This window comes from Toxorhynchites rutilus, chromosome 2 (assembly GCF_029784135.1).
Source record: "Toxorhynchites rutilus septentrionalis strain SRP chromosome 2, ASM2978413v1, whole genome shotgun sequence".
Classification (NCBI taxonomy): Eukaryota; Metazoa; Arthropoda; class Insecta; order Diptera; family Culicidae; genus Toxorhynchites; species Toxorhynchites rutilus.
The window spans coordinates 242,270,868-242,290,432 of record NC_073745.1 but is presented as its reverse complement, the minus strand read 5'-3'; the positions used below and the strand labels follow the sequence as shown (position 1 = coordinate 242,290,432).

The following is a 19,565-nucleotide window of genomic DNA, read 5'->3' as shown; positions in this document are numbered from 1 at the left end:
GAATTTTTGCGACGATATCTACGGCATATGAGATAGGAGAAAGGATTCTAGAACATGTTTGTAATCCTCGCTATTCATTTTGAAGAATGTGAAAGCTATCTTGAGTTTTCCGGTTGCATAGAATCCCACCCAAACCATACACGAGCCTTCATCAAAGTTCCTGGTTGAAAAATATTGTTGAAACCACGGGGACCATTCAAATTGAACATTTTTTCGTCACTGCAGATTACCTAGCTTATATTTCAATTTTCATAAATAAAAAACCAATGAGTGTTCCGCTCGAGAACGGATCGTCGGGTTTAAGCTGTTTGTTTTAATGTGTTCATTTTCACCCAAGGAAAGTTCATACGGCGAGAAAAATTGAATAAGTGATGAAATATTCGAAGAAGTGATTTCCCATATGCTCTACATATCGTATTAGGTGCTGTTAGTTCAATTGAAATTCGCATTAAGTCATGTAACATCGTGTTACGTTGGGTTTGAAGTGATAATGAAAATGAGTTGAATAAATACTCAGAAAGTAAAAATTATAAAAGTTTTGTATTTCAAATATGTTTTCTCTATAATAAAGTAACATGTTTTTTCTGGTGAGAAAAATTGATAATTGTGTTTGATAATGATAATTATCTTATATTACATTAGTGAGTTTTGTTGTTTTTTTTTCATTTGATCCATACATAACAGAGAAGCCATCTCGTCCAGGGCCTCAGAGGGCAGCTTTCATCATATCTCATTCCGCTTCGGCATCATCTATCATGATACGCACCATCCAACGACTAATTGCCATCCTTCTGTCATTACCCGGTTGTAAACACTGGTGGAGTGAACAAACAATATTCAACAACCAAGCAAAACGGCTCTTTTCATGGCCACCAAATCATTATCAAAAAGTTTAACGATGTAATTCTTCAAACATATCCAAAATCAGCATGCAACAAATAGCCCAACGGAATCCTACGTTAACTATGTGGTCGTGTCTCGAACATAACCCTACTGTGACTTTTTCTCCCCAAAATCTGTACCGAAAATCTGTACCATCGAAAATATTGGTTGAAGAAAAATCTGTTTTATTAGCATGAAAAAAATACTCGCTTATTTTCTACAAATACCACATATGCATTTGCAGTGTCATTCTAGATTGCATACTATCATTTATTAAAATGTTCGAGTTGACGCCACGATGTTAAATCAAATCTTTGGTTTCATGATTTTTGATTTGAAAACAGTGTTCATCGTATCATTGCTGAGCCGATTTTGAAGCTTATTTTTGTTCTGATTATATCCAGAAAAAATCGATCGACAGATGCCGAGGAGTGAGATCGTCACAAACAAGGCACCGAAGTGCCGAAAATGCGAGCGAACCGTCAATTCTTTCCAGGCCTCATATTTTTTATTTTTGGTGGATCATCAAAATCAAATATTTTTCTCATTTGCTTGATCAGTTCCACGAAAAAACTGCGTCAAATATTCACGAAAAAGAATTGTTTTCTTGGGTTGCCATTCCAACGTGAAAATTATTGTCACTTTTCAAATGATCTTCAAATTTCATAGCATTGAACATTGAAACAACCTTAATATTGCTTTGTTCAAATGTAAGAAATTTTACACGCGGAAAAAAATCTGTACCAATCTTCACTTTTTGACGAAGATCTGTACCCTGTACCGTACAGAATCTGTACCAAAAATATCGAAAAAAAATCTGTACTTTTCCAGATAAATATGTACGTGTGGCAATACATGAGCGTCCGCGGGATAATCAGATACCGCCCGAAGCCGAACGATGACTGTCTGCTGATAAGATGGCGGAAGATGTACCGGGTGCCCAGCCATTTGATCGCTAAACTGACGATGTCCGTGTTGCCAGATCTGGGTATGCCACAAGTCTTCTCTCTTCTCCGAAAAAAATAGAATAAAAAAAACGAAAAAAAACAAGTACATGTCGATTTTGTTTCAGTGTATTTTCATTCACATAAAACGTTTGAACCACCTTTGGAATGTATGAGCTAATTAATGACGTTTAACTAACGAAATATCGAGTCAAGTTTTGTTCTTCATACGGTCCTACCGAGCTCGTACTTATTCTGCGCGGTCGTCCCGATCCGCAAATAATTTAGCTTCCATTTTTACACAGCACGGTCGTCCCGATCCGCACTCTCATCATTATTATTTCTTAATGTGGTCGTTATGAACCGCAAATATTTTTACTTCCATCTTTAAGCAGCACGGTCATCCCGATTCGCATTTTGATTTTATTCATACGGTCGTCCCGAATCGCAAATATTTTCACTTCCGATTGTCCCGATCCGCACTTTTATAATTTTTTTCATTTTTTCATACGGTCGTCCCGAATCGCAAATATTTTTACTTTCATTTTTACACAGCACGGTCGTCCCAATCCGCGTTCTTATTATTATTATTTCTTCATGTTGTCGTTCCGAACCGCAAATATTTTACTTCCATCTTTAAGCAACACGGTAATCCCGATTCGCCCTCTTATCATTGTTATTTCTCCATGCGTTCGTCCCGATCCCCACTCTTATCATTTTCATTTTTTTCATACGGTCGTCCCGATCCGCAAATATTTTGACTTCCGAGCTGCATAAAGGTCGTCCCGATCCGCACTCTTATCATTTTGTGTGCATCAGTACCTATTTTTTTAGAATCGCCTACTAAACATAGAAACATAGTTAATTTTAACTTGCATGAATTGAAAAATAAATCGTTATTTCTGGCAATAAGTTTCAATTCCCAAGTCCCTGCACTTAGAAAAATTCGCGGTATAAAATTATCAAATACCTTTGATAGCAAATATTAGTAGAATGCAGTGTTGCCACATTTTAATCTGTACCAGAGGGGCTAAAAAATTTTCCCATCTGTACTTTTATTCCAAAAATCAGTACCATCGAAAATATTTGTTGTAGAAAAAAAATATTTTATTAGAATTAACTAAATACTAATTCATTCACTTTAAATACTACATTTACATTTGCAAGTCATTCGTGTGTTTGATAATATTTATACACAGCTATCATGTTTAATCAAATCTTTTGATCTCAAACAAACGTTTGTCGTATCGTTGCTGAGCCGATTCCGAAACGAATATTTTTTCTGTTTACATTAAAAAAAAAAACCCAAGGTGTGAGGCGTAGTGAGAAAGTCACAAACAAGGCATCGAAGCGCCGAAAATGCGATTGAACCGTCAATTCTTTTTAGACTTCAAATTTTTGTCCATCAATCCTGCACATGGTCTTTTTCTGAAACTGTGATTTCCTTACGGAGTATTTTTACCGTTAGGGTACGGAATTAATTCTCTAGATCTTGTATATTCCCATCGTAGAATCCTGGAAACGTCTCTAACATAACGAATTTCGTCCTTATGAAACTGATCAATTATAATTGATTGTAAATGCTTTTATGATCGGCAGCATCAAGCGATACTGCGACGTAAAAGTAGTCATGTACCTCAATGTTGTAATCTGTTCAAATGTAAGAAATATCATGCGCGGAAAGAATCTGTACCAATCTGTACTTTTTGACGAAAATCTGTACTCTGTACCGTACAGAATCTGTACCTAAACTGAAGGAAAAATCTGTACCTTTCCAGAAAAATCTGTACGTGTGGCAACAATGGTAGAATGTACTAATTTTGTGTACATGTTGCCAACTATCCCACATCCCTACCAGAGGTTAGCATATTTTACTCGATAACATTAGTAAACTTGAAACTTGTCAACTCTGAAGACTGGTGAACGTATTAACTATTTTTATTGTTGACATAATACGTGGCGATACGTACCAGGGCTCGAACTGAAAACCTTCTTAATTTTGACATTGGTCAATGATGTTAACATTATTACGCATACGGTCTGGTGTCGTTCTGCGAAAGGAGCTGCATAACATAATTCAAGGTTCATTTCTGTGGGAAATGGTATTTGAAGGATCTGTGGAGACGTAATTTTTCATAGATATATTGTGAAACTACTATTCAGCAAGTTCAGTTTTCCTGTGTCGCTGAAGATGAGAAGCAATTAACAGACATGTTAAGGTGAAGGTGGAAGCAAGCCTTCGTAGTAGAATAGGTAAAACCACGTATAAAAATGGGGTAATAGTGTTTGTGGGAGAAGAGCAATTTGTTTCGTTTGTTTTGATCTTTGTACGTAAATAGATCAATTCACTTATCAGACTGTGTTGCGCTTCCCTGACATGAATCTCAGAATACATTTGAAAAAAAAAATGACAATTCAATACTGAAGTTAAATGTATGAACAACTGCAAATATAAATATATATAGAAGGTGTATTTGCTTAAGAAAATTCTGAGTGTAACATGAGCTAATTTATAATACAAGCGAATTGGGGCTCTTTGGTTATCAAGAAGTTCTTCCGCACAGTAACTCGATATTGATAATTACTCCATATTTTCGTTCGTTGATAGTATTGTTTTCACATACTCACGTTGGAGAGCCTTAACCCTTTTCTTCGTTGGCCGAGGCATTTTGATTGAATGTAATACTTTTCCGTTTACTGTTTTTGAAAGCATAGGCAGCCTAATTGTATTGATATCAACAGAATTTTATTCTATTGATTTTCATAACATGAAACGCTATGACTCAGGAATAACATTTTATTGAGTGGTTTTCATATCTGTTTCAATGATGTTGTCTGGTATCAGTGTCGAAAAAATAAAGATGTTTTCACCAATACAAACAAAACCATTGTGGAAAATTTAAAAATGAAATGTTAACTTTCAGAGCACTAGCTCGATGTTTACGACGTTTTCCACTACACATTGCGACAGCAGATGAAAATTTAATATTTGGTGAGTATTCGATTACATTTTGGTTAATATTACTTGGTGGGAAGTGTGTGCAAACGATCATTTTCTTCACACTGTTTCGCTAAATTATTGATTTTCGGGCGAGGGGTAAGGGAGGGAGATGAAAGAAATGAGTACCATTGTGGCAGCCATTTGTGGCTAGCTACCCCCTTCACCTTAATGCACAGATTCAATCTATCAATTTTCCCAAATTGGTAATGGGTCCTCGTCAGTGCCGCAAAATATTTGTACTAAATAATTCAATTTAAATTTCTATTACGATTGTTCATGCCGAAAATAATTCCGTAGTTCTATATCAACAATTTAGGTCGTGTCATGGGTTCCATGCTTCTATTTTTTTTTTCATCATGTTAGAGGTTATTGCGGACTAGAAATTCGTGATGTGAAACATATTAAACGAATCTTCAAAAAATCCAATTCGATCGGTGCGTAAATCATCAAAACCTATTTGCAGCACAAAAATAATAATCAATAATATTACAATTTTCATAAAGTCTTTTATTCTGATTTCATTCTCTAAAATAAGTATGTAATCCAACATTGGACATAGATACCTCGTTAAATTACTACCTTTATTTTAACTTTGTTCATTACGTCTCTACATGTCAACCGTATGGGAATCAAACTGGGAAGGCAGTTGTTGTAACTGTGAATGCAATATATTGTTCGTATCCAAATCGGTAATTTATTTCAATTTCAAATGTCAATGAAACCTGCTCGATGAGGATAGATTGCTACTTCCAAACTCCATTCGGCGTATTTTCGAGTCAATGACAATTGACGGTAATGATAAATGACGTGAATTTTTGACAAAATCGTTGCTGGAAAGTCGTCAATGAAACAAGACCTTTCATTAGTTTATTATATTGTAAAATAATTAAAGATTTAAAGTAAAGTTTACTATATTAGATTATGATCTCTTTTATTTTTCAGTTTGCTATGTGAATTGTGTATCATATCATACAAACTTCTCTTTGCATTTCTGAAATTCTCTGAACTCTCAATTCTCTTGACAACGATATTGGATTCTATATAATCGAAGCGTGTTTCAATTACCTTCAAACAGGATTGATAATTTTCATGGATTTTTTTACCTTTTATTCGAAAAAGATAATCGGTAGAATAAGAGAATTGAGATAGAAGTTGATACAATTCATATGCATAATCCAGAACAACATGGAACATATAACCCGATGTGGGTATGTATCCACTTTTTCCCAATAGATCCAATGTGACCTCTCACGTAACGGCCACTATGCGTGATTAATTGACGATTAGCTACACATTGCTGCCATAAATTTCGGGTGAGCAACTGTCAAACAAAGCGACCTGCTTCCGAAAACAGCACTTTGAAGAGGAGCCTTTTTTATCAGTAGCCGCGATTTATCATGCTTTGGAAGCAGATTTATCACATCACTAATCCAGACAGATGAAGCGCAAAACTTCAGTAGTTGCTCGCCAGCCCCAACCGGCTTGGTCTTTACTTAATAGCTTCTTAATGATTTTCCTCCCCGTAATCATACTCATAATAATGATGATCTTTCGAAACGTTTCAGTGGGCTGAAAGATTTAGTCGGTTTATTCTGTTTTCTGTTGGCTGTCGTATATAGTTATATACCGATCCGCCTTCGAACGGTCCCAAGAGGGAAGATACCGACCGGTGGTGAGCTCGCTTCCACCTATCGATGATAAAGTTTCGCCGAAGATTTTTTCACGGCTCATAACTCATATTTCGCTGCATAATGGTAGGGTACGGGATACATAGCAGAACCTGTATGTGAACGACAACTTTATGGTAGAAAAAAACCGCCGATGCAAGAGAGACAAAAAAGAATGGCAGAGATTTCAATGGAAGCGTTTATCTTCCGATTTTCATCCTGTCATTCTACACATCCATAAAGTAGAGTTCTACTCGGTTTTCACAACAAAAAGATGAAATTACGTAAACGTTGTACATGAGCGACAATAATTTGGGTTCGTCTTTCAACGCTTAAATAACAATCCACGCATCTTCAAATGAATTCGATTCTACCACCAAACCGCTAAGACTTACCTGAAGAATGCAAAAAAAAACAATCCCATCACTTGCGAATTGATTGATTTCTCATCTTCCACCGTCAAAATAGACGTCCTTGTGCATGACGTGATCGATTGCCGTTTTTTTTATTTGCCCAGGTACGAAAAAATTGAGTTGCTCATGTTTGTGAGATCGTTCACGCTGAATTTGGGTACCGACATGATTAATGATCGCAGCGTACCGTTCCCGATACCGCTCGAAGTGTATCGAACTGGCCGAGGGCAGTTTGCTGAAACATTGTGGGAACCACACGAAGAACCCACATCATAACAAAGCCCATACCACCCCGGGTGGAGGTGGCTAAAATTTTCACTGTTATCTCCGGGCGAAAACATGCGAGTCGACAATAAAGCTGGATAATAAACAACGAAATATGTTAATATCAATAAAACCGTTGAAATATTACCGATTTCGTTTTTCATCGGACGAGCAGTTGTTAACTCGGATAAACCTCGAAGGGGTCTCAAAGGTAGAAGCGATCCGCGCCGAAAGAAGATATTTTCCCAGCTCTAACCGAAGCGAGCAGTTCAATGTTAATAAAGCTAAACGTCATATAATTTATCCAAAAAATGCTGTTTTATCTTTTTTTTTCTCTCTTCTCGTGGATTGTCTCTCCGAATGAATCGATCGTTCTGTTTCTCTGGCTCCGAACCGCACCGGTATCTTATCAATGGATTTGACAGGCCCGGGTATCGAGTTTCGTTCCATGTTCAAGATTCAAACCGTAGCAGTTTGGGCTTCCGTTTTGTTTCAAATTCGATTACGTAACGATGGTCATCCTTTACACAAAATCGGATCTATAAAATCTCGTGTTTATTACATTGGGGAATGTGATCCCTAAACTGAGTGCAGTGTTTTGAAATTATCATCTGGATGACTTTTGACTGTTAGCTGAGGGTATAACAATACACAAAACTTGCTGATAAATTACAGGTACACGGGTTCGAAGATCGTGTGAAAATTTGTTATTGTGGACCGGTTGCACCGAGTGCAGCTGTAATCGGTTCGAAGTCATCAAGTGTAAATCATTAATTAAAAAAGCACGAAAGCGAACACGTGGCAACAATCCGAAATCAATGATCTGACGTCACCATCCTGCTGGAACTTTTTCTTTTGAGTTGACTTAGGACATCGAGTCGATCATGTATTGAGAAAACACTTCGCTATAATATGGAATGGTGGAATGTTATAATATGTCATAAAATGTAACGGTATATTTAGGGCACCACAAAGAGATATCGCGCCTAAGATTGTATCGCATACGTAGATTAAGAGATTAGTAGATTAGATTAAGAATTTATCTATCCAGGCCAAATGTCATTACATTTAAACAGATAAGAACCGATGTTTGGGATTTAAAGGATGAGATGATTTGGGTTGCGGTATCACCTCCTAATCATCACCATTTCCAGATGTTTTGTTTCTCAACTTCATATATGGCTCACTCAGGGAAACAAACGTCGGATGTTGAATTCATCGCCGACATGAGAACATTTTTTCGCCAACAAAAACATATTAGAAACAATTGACAGTCGTTCTAATACTTATTAATGAAGTGTTATGCCTTGTCAGAAATAGCAACTTACTGAAGTGATTGTGTTTGTTATGAGCATAAGAGTCTGTGGACAAAGATTTTCTCCAAAAGACCCTTGAGTATCTGGTCGAAAGTTAAGTTACGAGATAAGATGAGTTGCGAGATTCCTACGACAGCGTAACGACTGGTAATCTGGCGATCCTCGAATCGATCCGATGTTTCGCAGACCGGAACCAAGGAATAGCCAGAGCTCAGAGCAACATCTGAGGAATACAACAGGAGATAATGTCTGCTCCAGCTCATGTTCGGCCGCATTGCTTATTGCTTATTGTAGCGCTTCTAGGTGTCCCAACGAGAATTTATTGATAGCTTCCTGGTTAGGAAGTATCGTTTATTCAGTTGTGAAAATCAGGATTGATACACACATTTAAAAGTTATCGATGATGGAATGCGATAATTTTTTTTGTTACTCTCCCGGTGGAAAACCAACATGATCATGAGAAATGTCCACGAGAGCTCTGAAATTTCTAAAAATAAAAAGTGTAAATCACTGTTGCTCAAATAATACCTGGTTAAACTGACATTGGAATATACGAATCAAAACAAATATTGAAGTTGAACATATAACCGGAAACAATAAGCGAAAATCAGTCCACGAAAATTCTGGGCGTGATTTGGTGACAAGGCTCACTGAGGCTTACAGTACAGATCGGCGAATTTGTAGCAATCATCCCAATAACAACATCTGGTTGCCAAAATCCGTGAAAGGAAGTTGTACGGCAAGTTCAGGCCAATACTTGTATTTTGATGGTCGATCAAACTTGCGTTAAAATGATCAGCATTAGATCAGAGCGTACCAAGTGACATTTTTGTTATTTTGTGAATAACGAACTCAGAGTTTGAAACTTTGTATTTTCTGCATTTTTCTACGTTTTATTTCCTTGCCAAACTCTTATAGTGGTTCACGGATTTACATGAAAATTGATAGTTTTGTCTCTAATCAGTAAATATTGGTACTTTTTTTTAAATTTTTCTTTAGCATGGCCATTTTAATTTTAGAGTGGTTCGACAAATTAATACTTTCTCTTTTTTCCCAAAAATCACATGTTTTCAAAAATGCATAACAATTAATCTATTGGAACGGTACAGATGATCGACACATCAAGTTGAATCCAGAAAATCTTCTTTGAAAAAATATTACGCTTCCAAAAAAAATTGGAGTTTGTTTTCGTAATTATTGATTGCATTAGTTTTATTAGTTTACATGGTCTCGAGACCAAGAGCGCTTTTTTTCAATATTTATTCTTGAAAGCTGAGGTTTTTCTTACATAACATATCCAAAAATCATAGAGGCGTTTTTTTGTTTTTAAGTTATAATTTTTCAAAGTTAACCGATGGTCCGAAAAATTATTTCTTCCCCTTTTTTCAAAAATTTATATCTTTTGAACTGCTGGACCGATTCAAATGATCAATATATCAAATTGAAGCCAATGAGCTAGTTTTTCCTGGAAAAATATTACAATATATAACAACCAAAATGAACGATTTGTAATTTTCGTCCCCATGAGTTTTTTTATGTGGAGTGTGTGTATATGTGGAAATACGAACGTATATGTTCGAGTATCATAACTTCTTGTAAATATCTTACCCAATAGCTCATGAAAACGAAAATTACAAATCGTTCATTTTGATGAAACTTCCACAGGAATGTAGAAGATTCACTATTCTAGAAATTCACTTGCAAATATTAAAACTTATAGCAATATTTTCAAAATTACAGAACAAAAATTGGAGTTCTAAAACACTGCAAAAAACCTGTTTTTGATCGATGCCAAAAATTCGAATAATTTTTTTCTTCAAATCAACAAATTAGCATTATTCAATATTTATTGTAGTTCTTGAAACTACTTTTCGATTTGTGGTGCCATTATTATTTATTAAATTATTTGACATCAAATATGAAGAGATAATTTTTCATTCAAACAGAAATATCTCTGTATGTATCTGTATATTTCTTTCTGATATTTTTTGTCCACTAGTGAAATATTCCAAAATTCAAAAAAAAAGCTTTGGCTGGCAAAGGACATGCAGCTGTGGACAAAAAAAAATGTATTCGTTACAAATCAGAAAATGAAGTCGAAGATTCATAACGTTTCATCGTTTTTTGATTTTAAAAGAACAATTTAATTTTTTATTCATCCCCTTAAAGTTAGAAAACACTTTCCGCAAATAAAACAATACATATATCTGGTATCTATCAGGAGGATGGTAACATTCATACCTCTCACGCTAAAGGTCACAAGTTCAATTCTCACTCCTGACATTCTTCCAAAAATGGAAGTAACGAACCAGCCAAAATGTGCTGAAAGTCACTATAATAGAGAAAAAAAATCAAACAAAATATGTTCATCTGCACTGCGTTTCATTACTATAAAACCACTCCATTTTTCTGTGTTTTCGGAGATATGTAAGAAATCGGTAGAATTGAAGTATATAGTGTAGTATATAACAACTATCTTCATTTATTAGACTGGCCTTTTGAACTTTATTGTTGTGTTCAGGCGCGAAACATTCATAAAACTAAAATTCCAGTGTTTCATAACTATCGAACCAGATGGAAAAACTCTCACTCCTTTACAAAATTAACGTCAATTTCATATGAATCACAATAAGTCAATTTCATATGAATCACAATTCGTAGGTCATTTTTAGTTCTCGATCAGTTCAAACAACGCATTCGGGGTGGTTACGACCAAGCTGCGCCATGTTGTAGTGTGTATCTCGTTCTACGCAAAGGAAACTGCTCGTTTAAGCTCTTCAAATCACTCACACTGATTGTAAGCTGCATCTACTATTCGCACGATCACTCCTCATAAGTTCTTGACAGGGTTTTGATTTGGTAAAAAAGAATCCGACGAATCCGAATTGACCAGTCCAGAATCCGAACCAATAAACCATGCCATGACCTTCCGGATTTCATGAATTGATGTCAAATTACCCTATTATCGCGGCAAACAGTAATGTAAAAACAGAAGTAAATGATTCTGAAGTACTTTGTTGCACTTCTGACTGTTCGTTCGTGTTAATGGTAAGCTACCTAAACTAGGCCTTCCTCAAACCATCAAACTGCCGCCTGCAAAGTTTTAGCATACTATGTTTCACCTGAATCAACTAGAGTTTTGGGAATAATTTACACCTTACTAGCCAAAATTCTTCTCTCCTTTGAAGAATTCTATCAAAATTATCAAAAAAAAAACAACAAGTGTATGACAAGTCACTAACCGATCTAGTAAAAAGCAACCAAAGTTTGAGGCACGGGTTTCCGAGCAAATTGCATACTACAACAGAACATAAATTGTTAAACACGGTATGTTTGGTCATCCTAACCATTACAAACTTTAAACACTGTTTCTTGCAAGTGTAGTATTCCTAACGTTCTTATGGTCCAGATACCCAACAAGAGTTTCTATGGAACAACTCGCGCTTCCGACGAAAAAGAAGAAGGACCTAATCTGCAAATACGAATGCTAAAATGAAAAGCATTACTTCTGAATAGGCTTGTCTCGGACCCAAATGTTACTGCCTTTGTGAATTCTTTTCGAATAATGATGGAAAATCATCACCACTTTCAAGGGATATACAATAGACTGGAAACACGTTCGATCCACATAGTTATCAATAAAAGAGTAACCAGCTTATTATCCTTGTGAACCGCAAAATCCCACATGCAACATTAGTGTTCTGACAAAATAGGTTAGCTAATCCAAACTGCCAATATTGCGGTGCAGGGTAGAAGATTTAGAACAAAAGTTTGCATTATGCAGTAGAGTTGTAATTTTGATTACTTGAGTAGAAGACTAACTTTTTACAGTTTAAGCGTACCGGAACCTATAAAAAGCATAAGCGATAAAGGGTTTAAAAAATTTATAACTTACATAAATTTAGTATCGGAAGCCAACAATGTAACCACTGATGCTTTTGATTCATATTTAATGTAAATTCAACTATGTAAGACTGTTTGTAAACTTGTGATCTAATAAATGTAGTTATAGAAATAAGATTTCTAGTATCCTTAGGCCATTTACACACTAGACAACCTAGGTTGGAAACCAACTTAACGAATGTCGCAAAAAAGTTGAGAGCATGTGTAATCAAATGGGAGCACACACACTAGGCAACTGGCAACTTAGGTCGGACCAACTTTTTCGATTAAACCTAGCATGTCGAGTCGCGCGCGATATATGTTGGTAACCTTTTCGTTCAATTTCTGTTGATATTTTAATTTCTGCGTTCGTTCAGTTTCAATATTTGTCAGTGGTAATGAAAAACAGTGTTTAGAAAATTGGAACAGAAGCACGAATGAAATTTAAGTTTTTTATACAGTATGCAAACCGTGTTGGAACGGGGAGACTGCTGGACGGGTCAACTTGTGCAGCGAGCACGGTTTCCACTGGAAGTTCTTTTCCGAAGTTCACTGTGATTATTGATGTCCATTGTTATCAACGAACCTTTAGTTCTTTTAGCAAATATTGACGGTTCATACATTCTTAGGTAAATTCATCCTGGGAGACAAAGCAATTGTGGTAATGTCCAATTCCATTTACTATATGTAGACCCAATCACGTACGGAGTTCCAGTCAGCAGCCGATGTTCATAAAACCACCCGCACACACTCTACTCTTCCTCTTCATCTAGCTCAATTCGAATAGCCTCCAATGGCTCAACATCCAACACGCTAACTGCGTAATCCAACGGAGATTCTTCATCATCGAAAGGAGGGAAACGCATCTGCTTAAAGTGACGTCGATCTCGCTTCTCACGACGCCTCATAATCCACATCGTTCCCCAATGGGCAATATAGACCGGCTCGATAATCCAGGGTATTTCATTGACGAACGTAAACGCTCCCATTATGTGATAAAGCACAGGAACTTCGCGGATCTGTTCCCATGGCATTGGTATATTTTCCAGCAACTTCATCACTGCGTGTGGCATATATTAGGCTGTCAAAAAAGTCCTGCGGTATTTTTTTTGAATTTTCATTTGTTCATAAAATTAGTTACAATCATCTGTTTTAAGTCAAATATGCGCCGTTTTGTTCGATGACTTGTTCCCAACGAGATGCCAACTTCATAATACCCCTGTTATAGAAGCTCGCTTCCTTATTGGCAAAAAACTCGGATAGCCAATTTTCACAGGCCTCTTTTGTGGCTAGCTTCTGACTACCTAGCTCGTTCGCCATGGACAAAAACAGGTGGTAGTCACTTGGTGCAAGGTCCGGACTATACTGCGGATGCAAAAGAACCTCCAATCCGAGCTCCCGGAGCTTCTGGCACGTCACCAAAGAAGTGTGTGGCCTGGCGTTGTCCTGATGGAAGACAATGCGGCCTCTGTTTATCAAAGATGGCCTCTTCTTCATGAGTGCTACCTTCAAGCGGTCCAGTTGTTGGCAGTACAGGTCCGAATTGAACGTTTGACCATAGGGAAGCAGCTCATAATAGATTATTCCTTGACAATCCCACCAAACACACAGCAGAACCTTCCTGGCCGTTAATGAGGACTTGGCCACCGTCTGAGCCGCTTCAGCGGGCTTCGACCACGACCGTTTGCGCTTCACGTTGTCGTAAGTGACCCACTTTTCATCGCCAGTCACCATCCGCTTCAGAAACGGTTCGATTTTGTTGCGATTCAGCAGCGATTCACATGCGTCGATACGGTCAAAGATGTTTTTTTGCGTCAACGTGTGTGGCACCCATACATCGAGCTTCTTTGTGAATCCAAGCTTCTTCAAATGATTAATAACGATTTGATGACTTATCCCCAGCTCTTGGCCGATGCTACGGCTGCTACTATGCCGGTCTTTCTCGGCTAATTCAGCGATTTTGTCGCAATTTTCGCCGACAGGCCTTCCGGAGCGTGGCGCATCTTCGACGACCTCTACACCAGAACGAAAACGTTGAAACCATCGTTGTGCGGTGGAAATGGAAACTGTATCGGGTCCATAAACTGCACAACTTTTATTGGCAGCTTGAGATGCATTTTTGCCTTTGTCATAGTAGTACTGTAAAATATGTCGGATTTTCTCTTTATTTTGCTCCATATTTGCGACACTATAACTCACGAATGACTTAACCAAACAAAACACTGTCAAGGACTATATTATAGCGCGCAAAAATATCTTTCCAACAAGCTATAGTATGACTCGATACAATGAATACAACTAGAACTACGCGCTTACAACGACACCTCGCGGAAATACCGCAGGACTTTTTTGACAGCCTAATATTTCAGCGCACCCAAATAAACCCGCTTATCGTGGCGATACTACCGACTGGTGATTTCACCGTTGTCGCGTATAATTTTTGCGTATGTACTCCGGCGGCATATCTTCCTTCTGAGCGTCAACGAATCTAAATTTACGTTTCTCGGCAAATCTCTTCGTCTGCAGCTTCAACTTCTGTGCCTTTTCCATCAATTTTTCCTCCGATATCATAATATCCGGCTTGGGGGACCCGGCGGTTGAATGTGTTCCACCGCGGGAGTGCTGACCTTGCTATTACGAAATAACAATTTCACTGTGCTTAGTAGTAGCGACTGGTCTTAATGAGTATTGGACATTTACACGAAGATACAAAACATTTAATCACTCCGGGTTATGAGAGATCAATACTAAATTGAAAAAAAATATTGATGTGTGCACGGAGACCCATAGGAGAGTTTCTCAAAGCATTGGAAATCTAATGTAATGGGTAATATAGCGTTAGTGAAAAGAACCTTAGAACAAATCTCCGTTATTGATTTCGATGTTTACGCATGTATCAGGGGCCTTCAGACTAAATAAACGAATGTGAGAACCCATTTCATAAAATTTATATTATATAAAATCTTATCATCATTATCCATTCGGTATATTATACAGAATTTCAAACATTTCAGACGAAATTCAATTGTTATTTGTTATATTAGTTGTAGCATTTTCGGAAGGAAATTATCCGGGAATGCCACATGAGCAGATGTTTCTGCTATAATGCAAATTGTATATTTTAAAGCTGTTCACTTTGATTCCATTTTAGAGTTATAAAAAGTCTCATATATATTCAATTTAATATTATTTGCAAGATTAATTGATTTTGTTTTCTTTTCGCTCGTGTTATGAAAAATTTCATTAAAAAATCCGAATTCGATCTTCATACGATTATCTCGATTATCCAATTTATAATGACGGATGAAAACATAACGATTTCATCGCGTTTGAGTTGCCTCAATGTGCAAAGCTGAGTTGGAGATGTGATTGACATCGCCAACATAGATCGGGTTGCGGTTGCCCAATGTGTAGAAGGCCTTACATATTTTTGAGTTACATTAATACTGCAATTTTGCATGAGTGATAAATTCCGGAAGCCTGAAGTATTAATTTTTTATTTTCGCCCAAAACAGCGGTTTCAAAAAGCCGTCGGCAAACCAAACTCACCTTCATTTTCTGCTTTTCCACTTTTATTCCATAGATGCTCTCCCATCGAATCCGAATGCTTCCATCCCAGCACGAAAACTCATTTAGTAATGCCTTCCAAAGACGACAATTTGCCGGACATAATTGTTTTATCACAGCCCATGTTTCCCACCGGCCACTGAAACCGTTTCACAGCACACAACACCACTGCGGACAACTGGAGCGCTCTTTCACTCATTAAAATTCTCCTTAAATCAATTAAAATCACATCAAGCGCCGACTCGTTCCAGCATCTCCATTTTCATCTGGATTCAATCAGTTGCAATCAATTTCTCCACTCCTATCGGACGTTTCTTAGCACAATTTTCCCATATCGATCGCCCGGTGATGGCGCACATACGCGCGGACTCGGAGGCTCTTGGCCTAATCGATTTGAGCGTACGTCGAACTCACCGGTGGCAATTCGACGCAATGGATCGCAAGATTCACACGCACGCGACGACGAACACCTATTATGACTAGAGAGCTACGGGGAAGAAAAAAGCTCGTTTTTTTTGGCGTGAGAGAAAAATACACACGTCCAGTCTGGACCGTTATTTGTTTGGGACTGGTCGATGGGATGGTTTCTCTCACCCGTTTTGCTCTCCATGCAATGATCTGCTGGAATTCCTTGCTTTGTGCTTTGTGCTTTCCTCTCAAGTTTAACCGAATCCAGTCAGCATCCCGATATAGGATACTCATGCCCATGCGAAAACAAAACATCAGCTGATGGAGCCAGAGTTTATTGTTCACGGTGAAGTTTAACTTTTTGTTTATAATATCCTTTTGACAACGACCAGAGAGAATATATCCTCTCAACTGATCTCGAGAAGCTTTTACTCACGCTCAATTTTCCCGGTGGTGTTTATGGGAGAGCATGAGTGTTGTATATAAGCAAGCATACATTAAGTTATATTGCAGCAGGGCGTCATGGAAACTGAACAAGCCACGCCCCCTCTCAGATGGAGTTTAATATTATATGTTGTATAAGCTAAACCGCTGATTGCTTGAAGTTTTATTTAAAGATCTCACTCATCACTTGGGATGAAGTTTAAGTTGCAGCATAATACATTTCTCCCCTACTTTATGTGATAATTATGCTTCCACAAAGAGAGAAAATAAAAAAACAAGGTTTCAGCACAATCTTTAACATCATTTTAAAGAGCGTAATTGCGTTTACGATTGTTTTCGCAAAGCTTTATAGAGCAGTGAGGTACGATAAAAACCAAAAGCTTATTTCAAAGACCATCCGGAGGCCTCTCGTTAATCGACTCATAGACTGTCCAATAAATCATTATGAGAGGCCCATTCGGGTGGTGACCACGGGCCGGCTGGCGCTAGAAGACGTTGATGAATTTTTATTATTAAACATAAAACTGGTGAAACAAAACAGACGCACTATTCGTATGTTGTTGGGTTTGTCGAACCAGCAGTTTCCTTCGCTGAAATGTGTGGTTCGAGGAAAGCCATAAAAGCTATTGTTTCTGGGTGATTTCTAATTGGAGTTTACTAGTTTCTCGGTGGAAAAAAATTCATTGCTCATAACAATCTGTCGAACCATGTGCATTGCGTGTGAATTATAGCGCACGAAGTTACCAAAAAAATAGATAGGAATCTCGATTTATGATTGCATTAATTCGCTGCTAGTGGTTTACAGTGTAATTATGTTAATGTTTCTGCAGTTGAGAAAACTGTTCTTAGTATTTAAAATGCTTCAAATGCTTCGAGCTTCGTATGTCTTCCTCCTTCAAATATTTTCCTCCCGTTTCCCACTCGATCGACAAATATTCACCGACTGACGCATCCAGGCGCTTTCCGGAACAGCAGGTGCCACCGCGGTGCTATCATCTCGCTTCAATCAAATGGTGTTGATTTTTATTTATTAGACAAATATTTTCCCTTCTGCTCGCCATCACCATGAGCCATCACTTTTGGGCAATGTGTGAGCAGCTAGCTCGCACACGTTGCATTTCATCAGGTTCATCTGCTGCAAGCGATATTGGCAAGAACGAGCGAAGGGAAGACTACGCCCTGTAAAACCGTCAAATGGAAATATTACAAGCTTTTTTTTCCTTGCAGTTCATTTCGTTGATTGAGATATCGACCGCGCGCTAACGGACGTTGGGAATCGATTAAAGATCGAAACGTAACGTAGCGTTGGCCATCTGCATCGGAAACGAGGAGAATTGATGCCAGTTATGCTCGTTCTTACCATATTTTTCTGTTTTCTGCTCTGTTTTCAAGCCATCTATAAAAACTTCATCTGTATATGAATTGACTGCAATAGATAAGACACTAGAATATCGGTTATTTGTTTTTTTTTTCGGAGAGTCCAGCTCAGTTCCATCTTGGTTAACCCTTTAGAAGGCAGTAGAAGTTAGACAACGACGCCAAAGAACACAATCCTTACACGAGGAAGAACACATATTTACCTTTGATAAAAAATAACTATTTGTTTCAAAAATTGAAAAAAATTGGTGGCAATATAGTTACTATTGCCCGTTCACTCCAAAAACACTGGAGGCAATATATTTGCAGCTTCCTTGTAAGCTCATTTAATAATGCCGTTGTTTATGCAAACACAATTTTTCTAGTGCAGCGAAAAAAAATTGAAAATTTGTATATTTCATAAAACGTTCCTTTTATTCTATTAAAAAAACTGTATGGTCCTACAAAGTTGATCCTAAATAAAACGCTTACAGTGGAAAACTTATCAACTTGTTGCATTCTCAATGAATTTAAACATAATTTTCTGCTGGCGCTCTGAAATCGCGGTTTTTGTAGATGACAATATCTCCCAAATCAATATGGTATATTTTAAGTAACCCTAAAAAAATAGAATATTACCAGATACTTTTAGAAATCTTTGGTTAAGTAAAATATTGAGATAATAGACTGTATGAATAAAAAAAAGTATTTACTTGGTCTGTCCGTAAACAAGTAAACTCTCTTAGTATTTACTTGAATCCGTATGAATAAAAGTTTACTTTACATATTTCATTTTAACGCATGTTCGAATCCGAACATAGTTTTTACTTTGTCAAATGTCTGTCAACTGATTGTTTAGGTTTGGTTTTAGAACGTTTTTTTGGACAAAGCGTGCATTCGCGATGACAAAGGAATAGTGTCGACGTCTGGTAGCGACTTTCAATTAGGGACTATAGTTTGGGTCCCAATCTCGTTAGTGTAATACCTATCAGATTAGAAGACACGAAGCCAGTTTTCAAATGTTAAAATTTGAATGAAAATTTTTACATCATGTTATTTAATTACTTAAAACAGTTATTCCCGAGGAGGCGATCTGGCGTAGTGGGTACTTCCATACCTCTCACGCTCAAGGTCACGAGTTCAATTCTCACTCCCGACATTCTTCCAAAAATGGAAGTTAAAAGTGACGAACCAGCCAAAATGTGTTGAAAATCACTATAATACAGAAAAAAAAATATTTCCGACTTTTATTTAACCCTTTGTCTACACATTTCCAATATTGTTACTGAACCTTTTTATTTTAATATAAAATTGTCTGCAAAAACAATTTTCGTACAAGATTTTTTTCACCACCTGCAAAAAAAGCGTTCTTCATTTAAACAGAATGCTAATTTGGTATGGAAAGGTCATTTTTCATTCAT

The 19,565-nt window shown here is 37.3% G+C and overlaps 1 protein-coding gene across 2 annotated transcripts in view; it reads right to left on the bottom strand.

Annotated features, from left to right (window-relative positions):
* The window catches only part of LOC129769850 (LIM/homeobox protein Awh-like), a 108,395-nt gene extending 91,904 nt beyond the window's left edge, over positions 1-16,491 (bottom strand). For both annotated transcript variants that reach the window (XM_055772346.1, XM_055772345.1), the window contains exon 1: positions 15,919-16,491. In XM_055772346.1, the coding sequence (XP_055628321.1) occupies positions 15,919-15,924 (6 nt within the window). In that variant the 5' untranslated portion in view covers positions 15,925-16,491. The remainder of the gene's footprint in view (positions 1-15,918) is intronic.
* Positions 16,492-19,565: the final 3,074 nt, after the last annotated feature.